General features: G+C 38.9%; 1 protein-coding gene across 2 annotated transcripts in view; it reads right to left on the bottom strand.

The window, feature by feature from the left end:
- Ppig (peptidylprolyl isomerase G) overlaps window positions 1–20,300 on the bottom strand; it is a 34,987-nt gene extending 14,687 nt beyond the window's left edge. The window contains exons 1-9 of one of the 2 annotated variants that reach the window (XM_031370533.1): window positions 20,147–20,300; window positions 12,116–12,182; window positions 11,663–11,740; window positions 11,502–11,576; window positions 11,017–11,124; window positions 10,705–10,749; window positions 9,524–9,611; window positions 7,819–7,848; window positions 7,589–7,728 (exon numbers count right to left, since the gene is read on the bottom strand). In XM_031370533.1, coding sequence (XP_031226393.1) covers window positions 7,589–7,728; window positions 7,819–7,848; window positions 9,524–9,611; window positions 10,705–10,749; window positions 11,017–11,124; window positions 11,502–11,576; window positions 11,663–11,723 — 547 coding nt within the window. In that variant the 5' untranslated portion in view covers window positions 11,724–11,740; window positions 12,116–12,182; window positions 20,147–20,300. Of the gene's footprint in view, window positions 1–7,588; window positions 7,729–7,818; window positions 7,849–9,523; window positions 9,612–10,704; window positions 10,750–11,016; window positions 11,125–11,501; window positions 11,577–11,662; window positions 11,741–12,115; window positions 12,183–19,742; window positions 20,056–20,146 lie in introns of those variants that run through there. The other variant, XM_031370534.1, reaches the window with a different exon arrangement.
- Window positions 20,301–22,568: the final 2,268 nt, after the last annotated feature.

Genomic DNA, 22,568 nt, shown 5'->3' with positions numbered 1-22,568 from the left:
TATATATATATATATATACATATATATATATATATATATATGGAGAGAAAGAGAGAGAGAGAGAGCACACTCAGGTTTTACAATTTCTTGAAATTGTTCCTTTTTTAGATACTGCTAATTCTCAAATTTTGCAATTGTGTATACATATACAACTCAAGTTAAGAGAAAGTACAGTTCCTTTAAAGGATTATCTTTGGACATTTAAGGACTCATCCTAGACTGCCTGGACAAGACCCCTTAAGGCAATGCCAGATTTGTATCCCAGGCAGATTATAGGCCTTACACAAGAAAAATTGGTCATATAATCTCATTCTTTACATCATCAAAATAGTAATGGCTTGAGATGATAATTTTGTTATTTTAGAGAATGTGCATGTCAAATTGTAAAGACTTGTTCTCAATGTCCTTAGTTTCTACCTGTACCACATAATGGTGTTAATTCTTGAGGACTTATATTTAATCAATTATTACAAATGGATACTTATATTTCTGATTAAAAAAATAAAAATATGCATGTGACTACTGATACCTTTTCAGGCTTTTTAGTTGTAATTGTCTTATCAGGAAAAGCAACTAAAAATGTAATTGGTCATTGCCTACCTTATTTTTCTATGCTTGGTGTTCCTAATCAGATTAAAACAGATTATGGAACTATTACAGTCAAGCATTTGAGATGTTTTGTCAACAATTTAATGTTACCCATTATCACTGAGACTCCATATAATTCACAGAGACAAGAAACTTTTGAACATGTGCGTGGCACTCTGAAAAATTGGCTTTTAAAAAACAAAAAAGGGGGCATTATATCCCTGTGCACATAATTTAAATAATGCTCTTTATTTTTAAAATTTTAAAATTTTGATGCCAAGGAACTCTTTGCTGAGTGCCTACAGCATCCTACAACAATGCATACCCATGCACTTATTGCATATGGCATGATCCTGATCAGGTGTTTAATATGGGGAAGAGGGCATGTTTGTGTTTTTCCACAGAATGATACAAGAGCTTGCTAGCTGCCAGAGTGATTGGTGTGACATGCTGACCTGTGAGCTTGCTGAGTGCCCTGACAATGGTGATAGAGAAGCTGTATTAGGCCTAAGTCCCTGATCCACCCCTTTGTACACCCAACAGAATGGGAAGGCCTAGAAGTTGTGGTAATGGTTTAACACTAAGTTGATGGATGTGCATGATGGAGGATATTTCACAATCAATAGAGAAATTAATTTTCAAGGATTGGGAACTAGTGTCTCCATAGGCCTTAGTGTGGGAGGTGCAGCTACAGGTGCTTCTGCCCTAGTTTTGCAAGGACTAAAAATCTTTCCAAAAACATAAATAAAGAATTGCTGTGTCTCCCTGTGACCCTAGTTCCTCTGTTGACCTTGCTAACTTCCACCGAGTATCTGAGCTGGAATAGCCTCCCCAGAGATTAGAATGAAGTGTGGCCCAGTGCCTCCTTGGTAATCTCTGTTGTGGCTGCCAGTTTGCCCGGGAGGGGCTTTAGCCTATTCTCTTCTCACCACCGCCAAATTATCCCAACAATCTGTGTTGGCAGTGGAAGCCTCCACTAATCATTAGCTTTACAGAGACAAATAACTTCCCTGCCCCAGTTGCCTTACAGAATTGATGGGCACTTGATTTGCTGACTGTTGAGAAGGGTGGCACCTGTTTATTTCTGAAAGAAGAATGCTGTTTTTATGTAAATGAGTCCAGCCTAGTGGAGACTCAGGTCCAACCGTAAACTTAATTTGGAGCTCCAGAGAAAACAGTTTTCAGCCGCCGATAATTGATGGAAATCCTCCATGTTCACCCTCTTGATGCCCCTCCTTGGACCTTTAATAAGCATTTTATTATTAGTAACCTTGGGACCTTTCTTTTTCTTTTCTTTTCTTTTTGGCTTTTTCGAGACAGGGTTTCTCTGTATAGCCCTGGCTGTAGACCAGGCTGGCCTCGAACTTAGAAATCCGCCTGCCTCTGCCTCCCAAGAGCTGGGATTAAAGGTGTGCGCCACCACCACCTGGCAAGGGGCCCTTTCATTTTTAACAAAAGTACTGATTTTATAAAACAGCAGAATGACTCCATAGCATCAAGACCCTTTGCTACGCACACTCGTCTACTCCAGTCACATCCAAAATATCGGGGATAAAACCCTGATTAAAGGATAAGAGGCAATAAGAATTCAAAAGGATTCTGTGCCTCCTGGATTTCAGACAGTCGCTGGTATCCCCTAACTCAGACGTGTTCCAGATTAGTCTTTCCAATCATCAACACGCCCTCATAATTAGGCATAAAGATACCCCAAGTAATGATTCATAAATGGCTAAGATTGGGCACTGTTTTCTGGCCAGCACAATGTTTCCAACTATCCTAGTTTAATACCAAGCTGTCCATAGCTTGCAATTTCTCTCAAAGTATCTGCCTTGCCAGAGCTAGCAACAGAGGTCGAGTACATTCCTTAGGGCAATAGATAGTTTACAATAGTTAGAAATGTTTTGCATACTAGAGAGTAATGAAGGGTTTCCCTCACTCAAGGGGATTAGCTAAAAGTGTTAGGTCAGAACTCCCCACTGCTTGCCCCCCAGCTAGACCCAGAGAATAAGCAGGAAATGCTAGATTGAAACCTCCTGGTCATTGCCTCCAGCAGAATCACACCTGATGACCAAATCCCACTGACCTTGATGTGCGGTCACTTGCCTATGTGACTCTTGTAATTTGCCCTGCTTGCTGTATGCTACTTAAGCCTGCTTGTCACTTTGTATTAAGGAGAGGGACTTGAACTAGGACTTGGACTCACATGCGGGACTCGCACTAGAACTTAGATGGGCTAGGACTCAGATTCATGCAACCCACAGTCCCCGGGGCCCAGAGCACTTGGGTCCGGGGGATGCATCACCAGTCTAGAGGAGATAGCTGCTGCTTTAGACCCAGTATGTTTTAGGTAGCCTCAGATGTACCTTAACTGCTGAGCTGCCAGATTTACCATCTCTCTTTTGCAATGACTGTAAAAGTCTGATGCCATTTTTAAGAAATACATTCAGATCCTGTACTTCATGTGTCGTCTCTGCCATCATTTCTTCGCCTATGCTTTGTCGACCTGACTAGGACCCCATTTCTCCCATGGGTTGAGGGAGGCCCAGATTGGCCGCCCGTGGCAACCTTTGCAAATTCATTATCATATACTTGATTTGGCTGATAGAGGGCTTGCCAAACCTAAGGTTGGTAATTCTTTAGGAGCTGCATAGGATTTAGACCTGTGCATACTGGTTCTGGAAAAAATTTAATCCAGTATGGGCACCAGCAAGGGCTACAAGGCTAAGCACCACAGGGAAAGATCCCACACGGATGTCTCTGAATTCCCCGTGAGATAAACCTGGTTTGCAAGGAGGTTGCTATCTATTTAAAAAAAGAAAGATTTCCTAAAAGAAGGCTCTGCTTCCTCTCCCCAAAAGATACCAAGAACCATGACTGTGGGAAGTAATGGCAATCTGACCCAGGGGAGGAATCACGTCAATTTTCCCCCTGCTGGTTTATGCCCACTCATCCAAGGATGAGACAACTATATGATCATCTCACTCCTTAAGGCCTCAATTAAAATAATAAAAAGGGAGGAGATGCCGGGAGCCATGGCCTTAACCATGGTCTTGTGGAAATTATTAGCTTACATATACAGCCCTGAGAGAACATGTGTAGTCTAACAGTAAGAATATTTGTGGGTGTGGAAAACACTGTGACTGTTGGTTCCAGAAACTGAAGACTGCCACCTGGCCTTCGGATAGCCCAGGGGCTCTTCCCCACTCCCTTGTAGCTTTCTCCTGCTTGTGCTTATATTGCCATCCCTGAAGTAAAGTTTTTCAGAGCTTGATCAGACTTGCTCTCATTCTTTGTGTCTCTTGTCCCTCTCAAGTCTCTCTCCCCTGCCCAAGGTCCCTGCTGAACGCCCCGCGGGTCGGGGCATGATTCAACAAAGTTAAAGGAAAAAAAATGTGCATTTTTGGACTCCACTGGCTTCCTTGTTACTGGACTGGTATTTCTGAATTCAGTATCTACTGGAGCATATTTAATCCAAAATAATAAAAAAAAAGGATCTCTCTGAAGTTACTATGTTCTTGACCATGAACCTTGACCACTGAGACCATGATTCATGATCATTATGCAGTAGCACTATACCAGAATATGGGAACAAGTTATAAACACTGAAAAGACCTCTACAGCAAAAATTTCAACAAACTAAGTCAACCCATGCCTACCTAGTCACGTTCCTCTAAATAACAAACATATCAAATATAAGGTTCTTGGGACATAATCAAGCTGTGTATAAAAATCATGAAAAACTCCAAAAGGCTGTTATACCAGCCATGTTATTTCCTGTTCTGTATCTCCTTTCTTAAAGCTTAGCCAACTTCATGTGGAATGAAACCTTTATTGTCTCATTAATCCAATTATTAACCTGAACCTAAAACCATTACATTAATGTTGTTAAAACATTAAAACAGAAAGGGTATGCAGACACAAAAATTGAAAAATCTATAGTATATACTTTAATAACCAAATGGTGGAAGATATTAAACTTTTAAAGATGTTTTTAAAAAAGAAAATTAATTCCCAATGAATTTAAGTCAAAGGAATATCAGATCTATAGACTAAGCAAAATGAAAATAATAATATATCCATCAAAGTAATTTGGCTTTGTGAAATACTTTTCTATAATTAAGAAACTTTCAGGCTGGAGAGATGGCTCAGTGGTTAAGAGCACTGACTGCTCTTCCAAAGGTCCTGAGTTCAAATCTCAGCAACCAGGCAGAGGCAGGTGGATTTCTGAGTTTGAGGCTAGCCTAGTCTACACAGTGAGTTCCAGGAAAGCCAGGGCCACACAGAAAAACCCTGTCTCAAAAAAACAAAAACAAAAACGAACTGATGCCTTCTTCTGGTGTGTCTGCAGACAGCTACAGTGTACTTATATCACCAACTCACACTTTTATTCTGTACTGGAATTTTTTCTCAATAAAACAAACAAACAAACATAGCACTGTTGATTTTGTTTATTCCAATGCATGTGAACACTTGTCACAGTGCATGTGTGAAGTCTGAAGTCAGTTCTTTCTCTCCTTATGTGTGTGGTCTCCAGTCTGAGTTTGGGCTGCCAGGCTTATAAACCTGCTAAGACGCCTTGCTGACTCAGAAGATGATTTGAAAAGCTCATTATTCCTACCAAGTGTATAAAATATATTTTAAATGACCTTATACATTACTTTTGAAGAAAACCAGGAAGAGACTGAGATCTGTTTTTTATAGTTGTGGAATTTGTTCAATATTCAGACTCTAACTATAAAAAGAAAATAAATTGTTTTAGGGAAAGTATCTTCAATTTGAGCTTTGAAAAGCTTTAAGCTTTTAAAAAAAAGTCCTTTCTTTTTCAAGTTCATCAATGTTATTGTGAATAAAACCTAACTGATATGCCCTTTTCATACCAATCTTTGGAAGAGGGAGAGAGAGAGAGAAGGCTGGAAGGGATTGAGAGAGAAATGTCAGTTAAAGAACAAAGAGTAAAAGGAAAAAGAAAATAAAAGGAAAAAAGGTGTTTCAACATCAATATTGTTCCAGTAGCCCAGTAGATAGTAGCTAAGTTTTCAAATTCTGTATTAATCAAAATTTAAGAATATGATTAAGGCATACTATGACTACAACAAGGAGATGCAATCCTTAAAGTCTACCAATACATTTAAATGAGCAGTATACAATATGTATACTAAATACGATGCCAGGAAATGGAGATGATACAGTATATTTTAGAGTATATTGAAAAGTTCTGGAAGAAATTTAGATATAAGCTCTATTCTCACAGATCTTATACAGTATTTCAGAAAATAAGGTTAACAGCAAACAGGTATTATACTTGTACGACAGGTTTATAGACACCCTATAACTGTAAAGTTTGTATGGATTTGAAAATTAAACTAATAAGAACAATAAGAAGAGGACTGGAGAGATGGCTCAGCAGTTAAGAGCACTAAGTTCAAATCCCAGCAACCTCATGGTGGCTTACAACCATCTGCAATGGGATCTGATGCCCTCTTCTGGTGTGTCTGAAGACAGCTATAGTGGACTCACATACATAAAATAAATCTTAAACAAAAAACAAAAAGCAGAAAGATTTGGGAGAGATATAATCAATTATGGTATAACACAACATACTTGTTTCTATAAAGCACTACATTAAGAAAAACTAAGAACAGATGGCTTTGGTATGGTGATACTTATCTGTAATTCTAGCATTGGAAAGCTGAGGCAGGGGGCTGGCGAGATGGCTCAGCCAGTAAAAGCACTGCTCTTCCTAAGGTCCTGAGTTCGGATCCCAGCAACCACATGGTGGCTCACAACCACCCATAATGAGACTGGACGCCCTCTTCTGCTGTGCCTGAAGACAGCTGCAGAAAATTACGCTGGAGCAAGCTGGCCGGAAGAGGTCCTGAGATCAACAGCAGCCACACACATGATGGCTCACAGTCATCTGTACAGCTACAGTGTACTCATACACATAAAAAAAAAAAAATGAAATAAAGTAAATCTTTAAAAAAAAGAAAAGAAAAGAAAAAAAGAAAGCTGAGGCAGAATGAGGATTATAAGGTAACAAATCTGAGGCCAGCCTGACTGCAGTTAGCCAGATGTAGAGATGCACCTTTAGTCCCAGCACTCGGGAGGCAGAGGCAGGTGGCTCTCTGTGAGTTTCAGGCCAGTGTTGTCTATGGAGCAAGTTCCAGATCAGTCAAGGCTACATGGAGAAGATCTTGCCTTAAAAAACAAAACAAAAATGGACTACAGGAAAATATCAGAAATACTCAAAACCTTCATTGATGACATATTTTAAAAAGACAGAAAACAAAACAAACATGGTGATTCAGTTTTACTTAGAATAAATTACTAAGAAGTTAAAAAAAAAAAGTCTAAGGACACTGAAAAATACCAGGAGTTTGCTCTTGAAATTACATTTTTTATATATGCCTATAAAGGTAATTAGTCAAGTTCAGTTTTCTGCATTTACTTTGTGTATAGACAAGATTACACATAAGTAAAATTTTCTAAGACAACAATTGGTCTGGAATAAATGCATGTTTCCAAAACAAACATTCTAGCAGATGTAAGCTATATTAGAATTTGAAACAGAAGTTAAGCAGGACACACTGATGCATACCTTTAATCCCACCACTTGGGAGGCAGAGGTGTGTGTGTGCGTGTGTGTGTGTACACATATCTGTGTGTACAGCAGGACTACACAAAGAGACCTTGTCACACACAACCCAAAAGAGATTGAAGAAAGTAGTGAATACTTATCTGCAGAGGACATACAAATGCTAAACATTGTGCAAAGTTCTTTACAAGTATAATTTTCTTATTATATATTTTACTTATTGTATGTTGTCCATGACTTCTGAAGAACCATGAGGCTGTGCTCTGACACAGACACATTCGTACAGGAGCACACACAAATTAGAAAAAACCAATAGCACAGAATACATCTAAACCCACAAAATCTCATGCTTATAATCTCTGCTTATCCGAGCAAGAGTTCCCTTAACTGTGCACCCGTTCTTACCCTTAGATTTCGGAATCAGCTCTCCGCAACTGAGTATCCTAACCTCAGCAAATGGTTTGCTAGCAGCATCCGTTTTCTGGTTCTCAATCTCTCTCACAACTTCCTGGCCAGAGATCACTTGCCCAAAAACAACATGATGCCTAAAATGTCAAGTAAAAATACTAAATAAAAGCTTCTTATTTTAATACAACAAAGTAAACCATGCTGTAAGATATTAAAATAATCTTTACCCATCTAAATGAGGAGTTGGTTTCGTTGTTCTTTTGAAATTCATCAGATAAAAATAAAACAGAAAAACAAAGTTAGCTTCTATAAAAAAAGAAAAGAATGCATTGAAAATAAGAAATCATGTACTATCCTTACGTAGCAAAATCTCATGAGTGCAAAGGGTTTCCCATGCAAGTTTTAAAAAAGCTTGTTCTGAATATAGAAGCCATACCTATTGACTGTTGAAGACAGTGAGTGCACGTAGTTGACATTTAGAGTTATTTCTATCCACTTGTATTTCTACTTGTAACTAGGTTTTTATTAAATATTCCTTGGTGTATGATGTTCTGTCATACTAACACTGCCAAACTTACCAAATCATTCTATTAACTTATCAGTTTAACAGTGGCGCTTTTCACCGTAACCTTTTTTTTTTAAAGATTTATTTATTTTATGTATGTGAGTACACTGTAGCTATCTTCAGACATACCAAAAGAGGGCATTGGATCCTGTTACAGATGATTGTGAGCCACCATGTGGTTGCTGGGAATTGAACTCAGAAGAGGAGTCGGTGCTCTTAACCACTGAGCCATCTCTCCAGCTCCACTGTAACCTTTTAAATATTAAATAGTTGAAGTGGAGGGTTTTAGAGGAATAGAGAGAGGTAGGAACGGTCAGTCTGATGGCTCTGAGATATATCTGCTGAACCTGAATAGAAATAGTTCACTTAGTTTCATATATATTTTCTTTAATTTTTTAATTTTTTTTTTGGTTTTTCGAGACAGGTTTCTCCGTGTAGTCCTGGCTGTCCCGGAAGTCACTCTGTAGACCAGGCTGGCCTCGAACTCAGAAATCTACCTGCCTCTGCCTCCCAAGCGCTAGGATTAAAGGCGTGCGCTACCACCGCCTGGCCAGTTTCATATATTTTAACAAATTAACTGCCAACATTTAATTGTAGGTACTTCTGCATGAAAATCCAAGTTCCAGTCCTCTCTGGAATATCTGAAAAATTATAGTACCTAGCACATGGGATAAGTAACCAGGACTTAGTGTTCCTATTTTCTTCAATACAGGTTTTAATAGCTGAGATTCCATGTTCCAACAGGCTTACTTATGTTATTCAACTTCTCTAGGATTTTGAACTTGTTATCTGTGATATTGAATAAAATTTTGTGTTGAAGAAGAGTTGAATTAAACTGGGTCAACTCCAACAGAATAATGGTTACATGTACTGGGGAAGCTAAGATGTGGGGGTTCAAGGACCCTGGTCAAGAGACTTTCAAAACAAACTCACCTGAATCTAAAGAAAGCACTTATTGTTTAGTGCATTTTATGCAAGCACTCCTTCCCCCTTTTATTCTCAAGGTCAACCTTAAAACTATGTAGTGAGAAGTCTGGTATTTGGTTATGCAGAGACATACTGGTACATAAAATCTCTTACAGCTAGATAAAGTACTTGGTGTACAAGCTTGAGTTTGATCCCTAGAATCCACATAGAAAGCTGGGTACAGTAGTGGATGGTACCCAATGTGGGGGATGCATTTCCAATTTTGTTCTCTGGTAATGGAAATGCCTTATGCCACCTATTACTTTTTCAGCAAGCTTATCACCTGAGACTTTAGTAACCATTCTACTATACCCTCAGTAATTGTTCACCTCTCCTATAATTTTACAATCTAAAGGCAATGGGGAAGGTTAACAGGGATATTTGAAACCTTAAATACATACATAAAGAACTGAGAGCCATTTGTATCCTTCCCTCTGTTGGCCATTGATAAGAGAAACTCTTTGTTGTGTTTAACAGCAAAACTCTCATCTATATAAAGAGAAGAAAATTTTCAGTTATAGTAGAAGTATAAACTCCAAGACACTTATTTTCCAAGGCTGGAGAGATGGCTCAGTGGTTAAGTGGCTTGCTGTGCAAACATAAAGACCCATGTAGAAAACCATGTTGACCATTGCACACTTGCAACCTCAGTGCTGTGGGAGGTAGTAATAGAAAAACTGCTGGAACTTGCTGGCTGATAACTTGGCTTGGAGGTCAGTGACAGACACTGTCTCAAAGGAACAAGGGAGAATGGTAGAGCACCTGACGTCTTCTAGTCTGTACACAGATGGGAATGCTCACATTTGCTCACATATGTGCATATGTATCACACTCACAAAAATTCATTTTCCATTCTTGTTCACAATGGATATTTTCCTGTTTGAGACAGGGTTTACCATTTAAACTAAGTTGGTCTCCAAATCCTTCCTGAACCTCCCCAGTGCTGGTATTATAGATCAGTGCTACCATGCTTGGCTACATGTATTCTTTACTGTCAAACACAACATAAACAAAGTCAGGTTATGAAGGAAGAAAGAAAGAACCTTTTATGAACCAATTTTTACCCCTGTAATTTTAAATTTATCACTAATTTTCCCTCCCTGGGGTAAAGGATTGAACTCAGAGCCCCATGCATACTATCAAGCACTCTATCTCAAGAGTCTAAAATACTTAAAAATTCTTGCCTACCATGAACAATGCCCTGGATTTAATCCCAGCACTGTACTAAAAATAAATAGCAATACTGTAAGAGTCCAGATGTATTTCCTTATATTTTATCCCTTTTATTCATGAGCATGGAGAGATAAATATCATAGTCTAGACTCATTAACTTAATTTCCATCAGAGCATTATTTACTTCAATGATAAGAACTTTTCTTTTAATCTTTGATTAGAGTGAGAAAAAGGATGAGAAATTTGAAACAATATTCTCTTGAATACCAAAAGTAAAATATGAAAACCATTAACTTATTTCTATATTCATATGCTTATAGTTGTATGAAAACTTTTAAGTTCCAGACCTACTGTAATTTATAAAGAAATGAGTAAAAAATACTAAAAACAATTAAATGTAAAACTTTACCTTCAAAGAATCCTCCATAAATAGATTCTCCTCCTCTTCCATTCCCTAGTTATGAAAAATACTCTTAGAACTCAGGATAGTAAACTCAGTCAAATACTTCTCATCAAGTATGTATACAAATGATTCTGCGTCAATAACTTTCAAAGGAACACAACAAATTGTAAGGCATCAATATAATGTTAATAACAAGAGGACTGACTCTTGTAAACTGTCCTCTGGTCTCCACTTCCCCGTACAACACACACCACCCAAAACCTTTATGTTTAACAAAAAATATAAATGGCTTGTCTTTTATGGGATTCAAAGTCTCACCTTCACTGAAGTCACCACCCTGAACCATGAAATCCTTGACAACTCTATGAAAGAGACAGCTCTTATAATGTAATGGCTTCTGAGTTGATTTCCCTGTCCCCTTTTCACCTGGAGAAAGAAAACAGTCATGGATCAATGAAAAGAAAAGACCAAAATATTAGTAAAGCCCTTATTTTCCTAGAGAACACAGAAATCAATCTCAGATAAAATCTTATTACAACTAGTATTTATTTTTAATTAGTTAATTTGGATTTTTTTGAACCCAAGTCCATCTGTGTAACTCAAGCAGCCATTACCCTCACAGTCCTCATCTCAGCTTCCCCAGGGCAGGATCACAGGCAAGTCACACCTTGCATGTGGCTCAGAATGGTCTTGAATGCATGCTCTTGCCTTAGCCTGAGTTTTGACATTTTATGTCTTCACCCTAATGCATGGACCACAGCTAGTATTTCTAGAAATTAGGACAAGTGAAAACGCAAACAAACCTGTACAAAGACAACGAAAGTTCTCACATGTTTTGGGACATACATCGGAAAATAATTCAAAAACAACTCTTCCAGCTGAAAAAGAAGGTAATTGGTTTAAATTTCTTGAGTACAATTTTATATTCTAGTATAAAAATGTTAATTAGAACCAATAGTCTTACCAGGTTGATTATTAATGGCAATGTCAAAAAAACATCGAGGACGCTGGACCTTTATTCCCATGGTTACAACACTTCAATCTGTAAATGTAATATGGTACAGTTTTAGTCAACTAAAATGGCAAAGATTTTTCTATTACTGTCTAAAAGCAAAGTCTATTGCACATAAATTACAAACGTTGTTGAATTTATTTTACATTTGTTTCCCTGGGGCAACTCATTATAATTCTTGGAGATTAGATTATACTTGGAGGAGAATAGAAAAGAGTTTAAAGATTAAGGCATAGTAATTACTGGGCAGGAATTATGCTAATCTTCTTTATTATTCCAATTTTAGTAAATGTGCCCCTAAAGAGAGCAGTCATTATCATATAATAAATTCCTATTTTACCAACCCAAACCATACAGAATACTGCATTAAGTCTATAAAACTAGAGAAGAAAACATGTACATTACCTTTAAGTTGGGGGAAACAGTAAAAAACCAAAACCCACCAAGGATGACTGAGCCAATTGTTTTGCTCCTAGGAAAGAAAAATGAGAGCTCTAAATAAAATGTAAGATATTCAAGAAAAATACTCAAGTTTCCAAGCAAAACCAAAAATAAATCATCCATGAAGAAAAGGAAGAGGCTTTGTTTCTGAGGCAAAATCTCATCATGTATCTCTGGCTACTTTGTACTCACTATGTAGCCTAGGCTGACCTACAATTTGTGGCAATCCTCCTGCCTCAGCCTCCTGAATGCTGGGATGACAGGTGTATATTACTACACCTGACATGAAAGGTGAATATTTTAATGATTCTAATATAAGGTAGATAGAATTCTGATCAAAAGCATATTCTGGTCATGAGCAACTAACAGCCTCTGACAGGCACACAGTGATGTGTGAAATACTATGTAGGTAGCTTTATTTACACAGCACGTACCTTTTACTTGACATTCTTTTTGGAAATCATTTATTTTAAGGATTTATAATGTCTAATTATAATACATAGTAGGGAATGATTCAGTAAGGCAAAGAGCTGATAAAGCAAAACTGGCAAGTATTAAATTAAATAACAGTCGTCAAACTAACAGACTAAAAAAAAAATTCATTTGCTCAGAAGAGACTGAAATACACACGATTTTATTTAAACTATCACACCTAAATTACTAGGGTGCCTAGCTAACAGCCCATGATATGTTACACAGAGTAAGAAACAGCCTGAAAGGTCTATATTCTTCACTGACTCTTCCTTTTTGTTTTGTTTTGGTTTTTTTTGGTGCTGGCCACAATCACACATGGTACTTGTGTTCTACCACTGAGTTATACCCTTGCACAGCTTAGCTGAAATTCTGAGACAATTATAGATTTATATCCAGTTACAGAAAATAACTAGAGGACGGGCATGGTGGTGCACCTTTAAACTCCAACACTGGGGAACTAAAGTCAGGGTAACAGTGATAGTCTTTTTTTTTTTTTTAAATTAGATATTTTCTTTATTTAGATAGTCTGTCTTAAAACAAAACAAAACAAAAACTAGCATGCCCACACACCTTTAATCCCAGAATTTGAGAAACAAAAGCAGGTGGAACTAGAGGCTCTCCTAGTATATATATACATAGAGTCACAGGAGGCAGAGCTACATTAGAGACCCTGTCTCAAAATAAAACAAACAAACAAAAAACCTAATGAACAATGGTGATACAAAAAATGACTTATGTACTATGTCTCTAATGTTACTAAGTGGGACCAGCAAGTTAAGTACAATTAGTTGCTCTTGACGAAAACCAAAGTTTGAGTCACAGCATCCAATGGTCTCTCACAGCCACCTGTAACACTCCAGTTCGATGGTATCTAATATCCTCTTGTGACCTTTGCAGACTCTGCACACACATGAACACACATACATGCAGGCAAAACACACCCACACATAAAATAATTTTTAAAATAAGTAAAATTGCTAAGATGCTATTACAAATTATTACTAGAGGGGCTGGAGAGATGGCTCAGCAGTTAAGAGCACTGACTGCTCTTCCAAAGGTCATGAGTTCAAATCCCAGCAACCACATGGTGGCTCACAACCATCCGTAATGAGATCTGACGCCCTCTTCTGGTGTGTCTGAAGACAGTACCGTGTACTTAATAAAATAATAAGTAAATCTTTAAAAACAAAACAAAACAAAACAAAACAAAAAAACAAATTATTACTAGAGACTTAACAATTGCCAGTCATAAATAGGACGTTTCCTTTGTATTTATGACTCTTAAATATTGCCTAATAATATCTAAAATCTGAAACAATAAGACAAACATCTAATCAGTTTCTCATTTTTTTCCAAGAAAAAGATTACCAAGACTAATTACTAAGATATAGAAAATTTAATTCAAAGAAAAACTAAACCCATAAAATTTTCAAGAAAATGGCCATATAATCCTGTATTCCCAGCATTCCAGAGAGTCATCTTCTAAAACAAACCTGGGCTATGTAGCAAGATTCATTTGAGGAGGGAAAAAAATTAGCCACCAGTTGTCTCAATATAATCAAATCTTTTGGGATTAATTATCTGTGAATATCTGTTTGCCACAAATTCATTTAGCCTGAATGAGTTATAGCTAATATCATAAAACCCAGATTTGAATTTTTTAAGAAACAATTACCACACCTGGCGCAGTGCCCCACTTTGTACAGTGATCAGCATATGTTGCTCCCACTATAATGTGGGAATGCATGTTCTAGTCTGACCTTGTTTCCATTACTGCTTATGAACTGTAACCATTATCATCTACTTGATGTTATAAACTTAATTTACCTATTTGACTTCCTCAGAAATGAGTAATGCTGATTTTTTTTTTCATATTAGGACTACTTTTTTTGAGACAGGGTCTCACAATGTGGCTCAGGCTGAACTTCAACTTTCCATCCTCCTGCTTCTACCTCCTCAGTACTGTGATTACTGAGTAATATGTGAGAGTATCATGATGTTTGGCATGAAAATACCTTGTTTATTGATCTTGTTTTAAATGTTTATTCATTTTGCAGTTTCATATGTAAAATGATTTCCATACTCATCCTAATGGGTCTTTAAGATGCTAGGGGGATAGGATAAGCATACAGGCAGCTAATTACTAAATGGAGTATTTATAATTAGATAGTAATGTAGTGACTTTATCACATTAAAGAGTAGAGTCAGCAATACACTGACTTCGGAACAGACAGTGGATTCTTTGAAATGATTAGGATGACAACCAATGCTTTCTTTCTTTGTTTCTTCTAATTCCTCTGGCTATGCGTCCCTTCAGTTCAGCCATAATATTCTAGAAACTTCTCTCTCCAGGCTGAATGATCCTCCCTGGGTGAAAATTATAAACTCATCTATAAATTCCACCAACCAAAATCTTTCTGGCTTTTTGTTTTTTTAAAAACAAAAAGAAAACAAATAACAACAACAAAACAAGATCTTCCACGGTTGTCAAAGATGCCCCTAAACTGGGCTGGAGAGATGGCTCAGCAGTTAAGGCCACCAACTGCTCTTCCAAAGGTCCTGAGTTCAAATCCCAGCTACCACATGGTGGCTCACAACCATTGGTAATGGGATCAAATGCCCTCTTCTGGTGTGTCTGGAAACAGCTACAGTATACTCATATAAATAAAATAAATACATCTTTAAAAAAAGAAAGAAAGAAAGAAAGAAAGAAAGAAAGAAAGAAAGAAAGAAAGAAAGAAAGAAAAGATGGCCCTAAACACACCCTATATAAACACACCCTGTGTCCCAGGCAGGTCATGAACGCAACAACCTCCTGTCTCAGTATTTGGAATTATAGGCCTATGTCACAAGTCCCTTCTAAAACTTTGTCTTCTACACAGAGCACAGTGCCATCCCCAGGGACTTCATCATCAAATAGAAAGAATGCTAGTTAATGCAAATATGTCTGGAAGCAATTAGTGTTCTCTTGTTGGCTTTTATTTTTTCATTTTTTACAGTTTTAAGTAACCTGGGCTGCCATCTAACTTACTATGTAGCTTGAGAATGACATTAAACTCCTGACCCTCTTGTGTCCACCTCCTAACTGCTGGGGTGACTAAAACACCCACATAGAAGTTGTGTTTCCTATTATAACCTGTGTTGTTTTCTCCCCTATATGTATGCTTTTCACGTGAGGTATTGTTATTATACTCTCCCGAAAGAACGGTAACATGTTCTTATCAGATAGGCCTATTTTTAAAAATTTAGTATTTGTTGTTGCTGTTTTGAGACAGGGACTTTTTATGTAGTCCTGGCTATCCTGGAAATTGGGCTGGCCTGAAACAAAGAGATCCACATGCCTCTGCTGGATTAAAGGAGTATAATAGCACATCCAACATCTGATCCGATAGGTTTGTAGACAAATAACAGTTTTCGTATAGGACTCAAGTTAAATTAATTAAAGCTATATTGGATCTTTAAATTACCCTTTTTATATATGTACTTTGCTTTTTTGAATTATGGCACTTCATAAACAAAAAATATAACATTTCTTTTTTTACAGATTTATTTTATGTATATGAATGCTTTATCTGCATGATCCCATTACAGATGGTTGTGAGCCAACATGTGTTTGCTGGGAATTGAACTCGGGACCTTTGGAAGAGCAGCCTCTCCTTTTAACCTACAAGCCATCTCTCCAGCCCCTACTATATCTTTTCTTTTCAGTTATTTCACTTTCAAAAACAATACAATTGAGGAAGTGCAAATGTTCCTTATTACCAATAAAGAAACTCCAACTCCATAAGCCTTTAATTGCATAAAACATTACATTTAAACTGGTATACTCAAACTGCTATCTCCAATCTTTGACAGTCTAAAAAGAGAAATGTTAAATATAGTATGATACATGAAAACAAAATGTCATTCCTGGAAAAAATTCTGGGTATCAATGTAATGATCTAGACATGTTTCATGTTTTAAAAGTCAAATTTAAAATAAGTTTATTAAATACGTTCACTAAAAACTTGAATGATTTTTTAACTGTAGTATCTTTAGAAAAGACTGTCTTATTCATCTACAGTAAATATAGATTAAGGTATTTGTGAAAATATGTACAGACTGGTGAGTTGACTCAGCCATTAATGTCACTTGCCCCTCCTGCTGAGGTTCAATTCCCAGAACCCACACAGTGGTTCTCAATCATCCATAACTCCAGTCCCAGGTAATCTGACATACTCTTCTGACCTCCAAAGATACCCGGCACAAATGTGCTACACATATATACATATAGGTAAAACACTCGATGTACACATAAAATTCTAAAAAAAGAAAAATATATGCATATAAACATAAAACCAATATTCTAACTGTTGGTTAATGCTACACTGGTAAGCAGTTTTCAGAAACATTAACATCCAATAATACAAGTATCATTATTTTGTGTTTTCCACATTACCTTGAAATTTTTTTACATTTATTTATAGTGGGGAGGCATATGTAATGCACATGTGTATAGGTCAGAGGACAACTTAGAGGAATTGACTTTCTCCTTCTGCTATGTGGCTTCCCGGGAGAGAATTCAGATCCTCGGGCTTAGTGGATAGTGCTTTTACCTGCTGAGTCACTTTTCAACCTTCTATATTACTTCTAATATTACTCCCAAGAAAGAATAAGTTTTGAATACAAAGAAAAGGGAACCTGTTACATTTGGATTTTTAAAAAACTTAATTAAAAAATATTGAGAATTCCATACATTGAGTAATATTATATTTAAATTGCTTCTAACACTCCCTCTCCTATGTCCTCCCTAAAGTCCTCTTAAATTCATGACCTCTGTTTTATACACACACACATATACAACATACTGGGCCCATTTAATGTTCTACATATGTGCATGTGTTTTAGGACTCTTTGGGATTGGATAACCAATCAGGGTCTCAGCTCTGAAGAGAACTTAAAAGTCTTCCCGTTTTCAGTATTCATCAACTGACAATAACTTTTCATCTAGGGTTAGGATCTTCTGAAATTCTCTTAATCCACACTGGCATGTCAATTGATGTTTGTCATTAAGCACATTTAGAAGACACTTTCTTGAAGTTTAGATATTAATTGTCCCCCAAAGGCAGTGTGTCAAAGGTTTGGTTGTCAATCTTTGTCACTACTGGGAGATGGTGGATCTTTTAGAAGTTGGGAACTAATGGAATGAAGTTGGCTCACTGGAAGTGAGTCCTTGAAGGTAGTATTGGGACAGCCCACTCCCTCCATCCTCTGCTTCCTGGACTCCACAAGAAGACATTTTGCTCTACTGTGTGCTCCCCACTATGTAATGCCTTGTCACAGGATCCAAAGGAAGAGGCCAATAGGACTGAGACCTCCAAAACTGTGGGCAAAAATATATCCCTCCCTTTAAAAAAAAATTACCTGCTAGAAAAGCATTTTAACATTCAAACTAGCTTCATCATCTCACTCTTAAAGTATGCGCATGGATCAAGTAAGAAATGAAGATTAATTGATTAAAAACATTTGCATACATTTACAAATGTATACACTGCTGATGAATTAAGTAAAACAAGCCAACATTTTGAGCTGTCAGGAAAAGACACCTATGTTCTTCCAAATAGAATCTTTTACTTTAATGGGTTTTTTTTTGTTTTTTGTTTTGATATACATAAACTACTGGTGGTATACACAAACTTAGCTGGTGGAAAAACAATGCTTAGCAGGTATTCCAAAAACTTACGGGTTAGTTTGTGGTCCAGAGATCTAGCACTCTCACCCCCCCACATACCCCCGCTGTGAAGTCTTAAATCCATACACACAAACAACAAGTGGAGAACAAGGGCTGGGAATATAGCTCAGTGGTACTTGCCCTAACAATGCCAACGACCTAAAACAAAGCAGAAAATGTTTCTTATCAGAAAACCACAAAAGTCCAATTATAGCAGTCTTCTCTGAATATCTGAAGTACTGCCTGCAAATCTCAAGGTCCAAATTTCGGCCTGTAGAAATAAAATCTCGCAAAAATACAATTTTGTGAAAGATACACACACACACACACACACACACACACACACACACACTCACCCCAACCTACTTAGGGAGCAAGCAGGACAATCCAATCACTTCAAGGAAGCTTAAAGAAACTGTTAAGCAATTAGCTTCTTTTAAACAAAGAGGAATGCAAACTTACATGACTAATTACACTTCATATTATTCAAAGGTGTTTTTGTTTGTCTCATTAAGTTATTCAGGCAAGCCTTGATTGGTGACCCTTTCTCTTCAGCCTGGGATTATAGACATTGTGACACCAGATCAGGAGTTACACTTTTAGGTATGTTTAAAAAAAAAAAATTGAAGAAGTGGCCTTTCTAAGCATCTGTGCAGCTCCTGGACTTTATGGCAATCTTTGAAAACTCATAAAAACAGTTTACTTGAACTGCCCAGTATCTGTTACAAAATAGCAATTACTAGTCATCATATTCTTTATACAATGGGAGTGACACGAACAAAAATATGTATCTTATCCTTTCTAGATTTAGCTGCTGAAAGTTAATATGGAACCTCCAAATTTTCAAAACATTGTATTATTTCTTAAATGTGCTGGTGATCAAAAACAAACAAACAAACAAACAAAAAAGAGAGTCTTGTGGCGCAGGTAATGTATTCGTGCTAAGAAATCAAACTGAGTGCACAAGGTAGTGCTTTCGTAAGGTTTTCCAAAACAGAATGAAGCATCGTTGCCGGCTAAGGCTGACTTTGTTCGACATCAGAGTAAATACGGAACAAATCAGTACGTTTTTCCTAAAGGCGAACGGGGTTCAGAAACCATCTCCTAGACAGAATCCTCCTTCCTAAAGGCCCGGCCGCTTCCAGTTGCTCAGGAACATGAAAAAACTTCTAGAGACCTACGGTTAACATCTCGCACTTGAGTTTTAGGAGTATCCTTAACAACCAGGGCCTGTGTCACTTAGGCATGCACGACGGCCGCTGTCCTACCACAGAAAAAGGTCGGGAGGAGGAGAGCTCGTAGATTTGATTCCCGGTGATTCTGGCTCTGCGCCCGTCCCTCCCTAACCCTAACCTGACAGGCCCTCGCGCTGCGCCTCCCCCTTCCCCAACCAAACGTCCCACCTACCACGCAACAGCGCTCCGTCTCACGGTTTGGAAGCATCCAAAACGAACCTAGCTCCCGAGAGCCGAGGCCGCTGTCGCTGCCGCCATATTACAGCTTGTGCGGCAAAATGCGTCAGGGAGGTGTGCGCCGAGCGGGGAGGGCGGGGGCTGGAGAGGAAGAGCGGCTTCCTTCGCCCCCGGGGCTCGGCTGCAAGCCGCCCGACCACCACGGTGTTTCAGGCCGCGCCGCGATCCCCGGGGACACCCCCTCCGAGCCCGAGCAGCCTAGAGACCTCGTCGGAAAGACGGTTACCTCGGCCTAGAAGCCCGCCGCGGCTCCGCCCCTCGCCCCGGGCCCTTCCCGCTCTCCTACCCAAGGCCCGCAGAAAATGACGCCGCGCCGACAGACGCTTCCGCGTCCCTCACCTGCACCGCCACGGGCTTCTCCTCTCCGAGCCCGGTCCTGTAACGCGCTTCAAATCTACCGCCGTCAGGAAAGGCGCTAAAGCCCACTAACCGCCTCCCTCCCCCACAGCCCAGGCCAGGCGTGGAGGGAAAGGAGTCGCGCCGGAAGTGCGTCAGGGACGGGTGACGGCGACTCCCGGCGTTCCCGGGTTTACGTCAGCAGCGTCTCCTTGAGGCTGTAGGGTCTTTTCTGCCTTTTAAATATGCCCCTGACAGATCGCTTAGTGTTTTCGGAGAGTTGATTGGATCGGTGTGGATCCGTCAGAATGTCACAGCGCTCTCGAAATGAAGCGCATCACTTTATAAACGTTGACATGCTCTGTCAAGGTATCTAGAGAGACGTTCTGCCTCCAAGGAACTTCCAATATTCACCTTCAACAAACGCCCAAAAACTAGTAACAAAGATGAGCTACTTTCGGGGCGCGGTAGCGCATGCCTTTAATCCCAGTACTCGGGGATTAATATTTGATTGAGACAAGGATCTTACTAATATACCTGGGCTAGCTTGGAGCGCTCTACGTATAGATCGGGCTGACTTCAAACCCTGCCTCTGCCTCTTATACCAAATGCTGGTATTAAAAGTGTGCACCACTATGGCTGCCCCTATTTTTATATGGCCATATTTGTGCCTGTGTGTATATATGCACTATATGTGTATAACTGCTTGTAGAGGTCAAAACAGGGTGTCAGTCCCCCTGTCCCCGAACTGAAGTTAAAAGCAGTTATGAGACACCCAATGTAGGTCTTCCTTCAAGAGCCACAAGTGCTCTTAATAGCTGAGCCATCTCGCCAACCCTTGGCCATGTGATTTAATTTTCGAGGATAAAATTAGAGACAAAGTGGCATGCTGCTATAGGCTTTAAGACCTCTTATTTTCTTCATTTGCCATCTCTCATTACCCAATGAAATATATTCTGATCATCCACAGACAAGGAATTGGCAGGCATTAGAATAATGTGATGGAAGGAATTCAGATCCCAGAATAACTACATGGAACAGAGATGCCTCTTATCAGGCTCATTCACGTAAATCTTATTTTGTAAGAGAAATAGATCTTTTAAAGCCATAAACAAACCAGAAACAAACAAACAAAAAAAGGAATGCCAGTGTAAAAATTAAATCTAGGATGCCTCACAGTGGCAGCAGACACCTTTGATCCCAGCTCTTGGGAGGCAGAGGCTGTTGGATCTCTAAGATTGAGGCTACAGAGACCTATATAGAATTTAGAAGATTGAAGTAAGGGAGAACGGTGTATAGTTATTTCATCTGGACAGAAATGTTTTCTCCTAGAGGGAAATCAGGATGAGACTCCGCAAACTCATAAGCAAGTTTCAAGAACTTGGGCTAGAGAGATAGCAAATCGGAGCTCTTGCTGTGCAACTGTGAGGCCCAGAGTTTGGATCCTTGCACCCACATAACAAGAGAGGCTTGTTCTGCAATCCTGTAATCCCAGCTGGGAGAATTGGGTAGAGATAGGAAGGTCCTGGGCCTCACTGGCTTCCAGCCTAGCTGAGAAAATCCCAGATTCAGGGAGAAAACTTGACTCAAAATGATTAGATAGAGAACATTAGACAAGGCCATTCAGTGTCCTCTTCTGGCTGCAATGCACATGCATTTGAAAACACATGCTCAAACTCACACACATGGACATAGTCATACACAAATAAAGGAACAGATACATCTTTTTAAAATTGCAAAAATTGCCAAGTAATAGTTGTGCACACCTTTAATCCCAGCAGAGACAAGCAGATCTCTGAATTTGAGGCCAGTCTGGTCTACAGTCAGTTTCAGGACAGCCAGGGCTACACAGAGAATCCCTGTCTTGGGGTGGGCACGAATTGATAAAGAAGTTATGAAACTCTCAGGAACCATCTCTGATGTTAGCTGAGCTAAACAGTTTGCTGGAGAGAGGAGACTGTTTTCTGGGCTGCCTCTTATAAGTTGTCACCTAGGCTGAGGGAGTCATTTGGTGATGTAGCTGCCTTGCAGACACTCATTATCCTTCAAGTAAACCCTCACTTATGTTTGTAGAAGAAACCCCAGTACATTTATGAGTTCGCTAAGATAGCCCTGAGTGAAATTGTTCCTTTGGTCTGTCATCAGTGTCCTCACTAAACATGAATAGACTTCTGTTCACGTCTTCCTGGGAAAGGAACACAACACTCTAGGAGCCCAAACAGGCTTTGAAAGAACCAAAGATGCAGTTGAGAGGAGCAACTGCTGGTCCCTTCTCGGGATTGTCAAACAAGCAACTGGGCAGAGACATCTGAGGATGGTGCATCTGTGCAGGGACTTCCATAATGGCTCTTATGTGGTATGGGGTGACATGCCTCCCTGATAAATAGTGTTTACCATAAACCATGTGATTTGTGCTGGTTAGGTT

Source organism: Mastomys coucha, unplaced genomic scaffold, assembly GCF_008632895.1.
Source record: "Mastomys coucha isolate ucsf_1 unplaced genomic scaffold, UCSF_Mcou_1 pScaffold15, whole genome shotgun sequence".
Lineage (NCBI taxonomy): Eukaryota > Metazoa > Chordata > Mammalia > Rodentia > Muridae > Mastomys > Mastomys coucha.
Note: the sequence above shows the minus strand (reverse complement) of the source record. Positions and strands in the feature narration are given on the sequence as shown.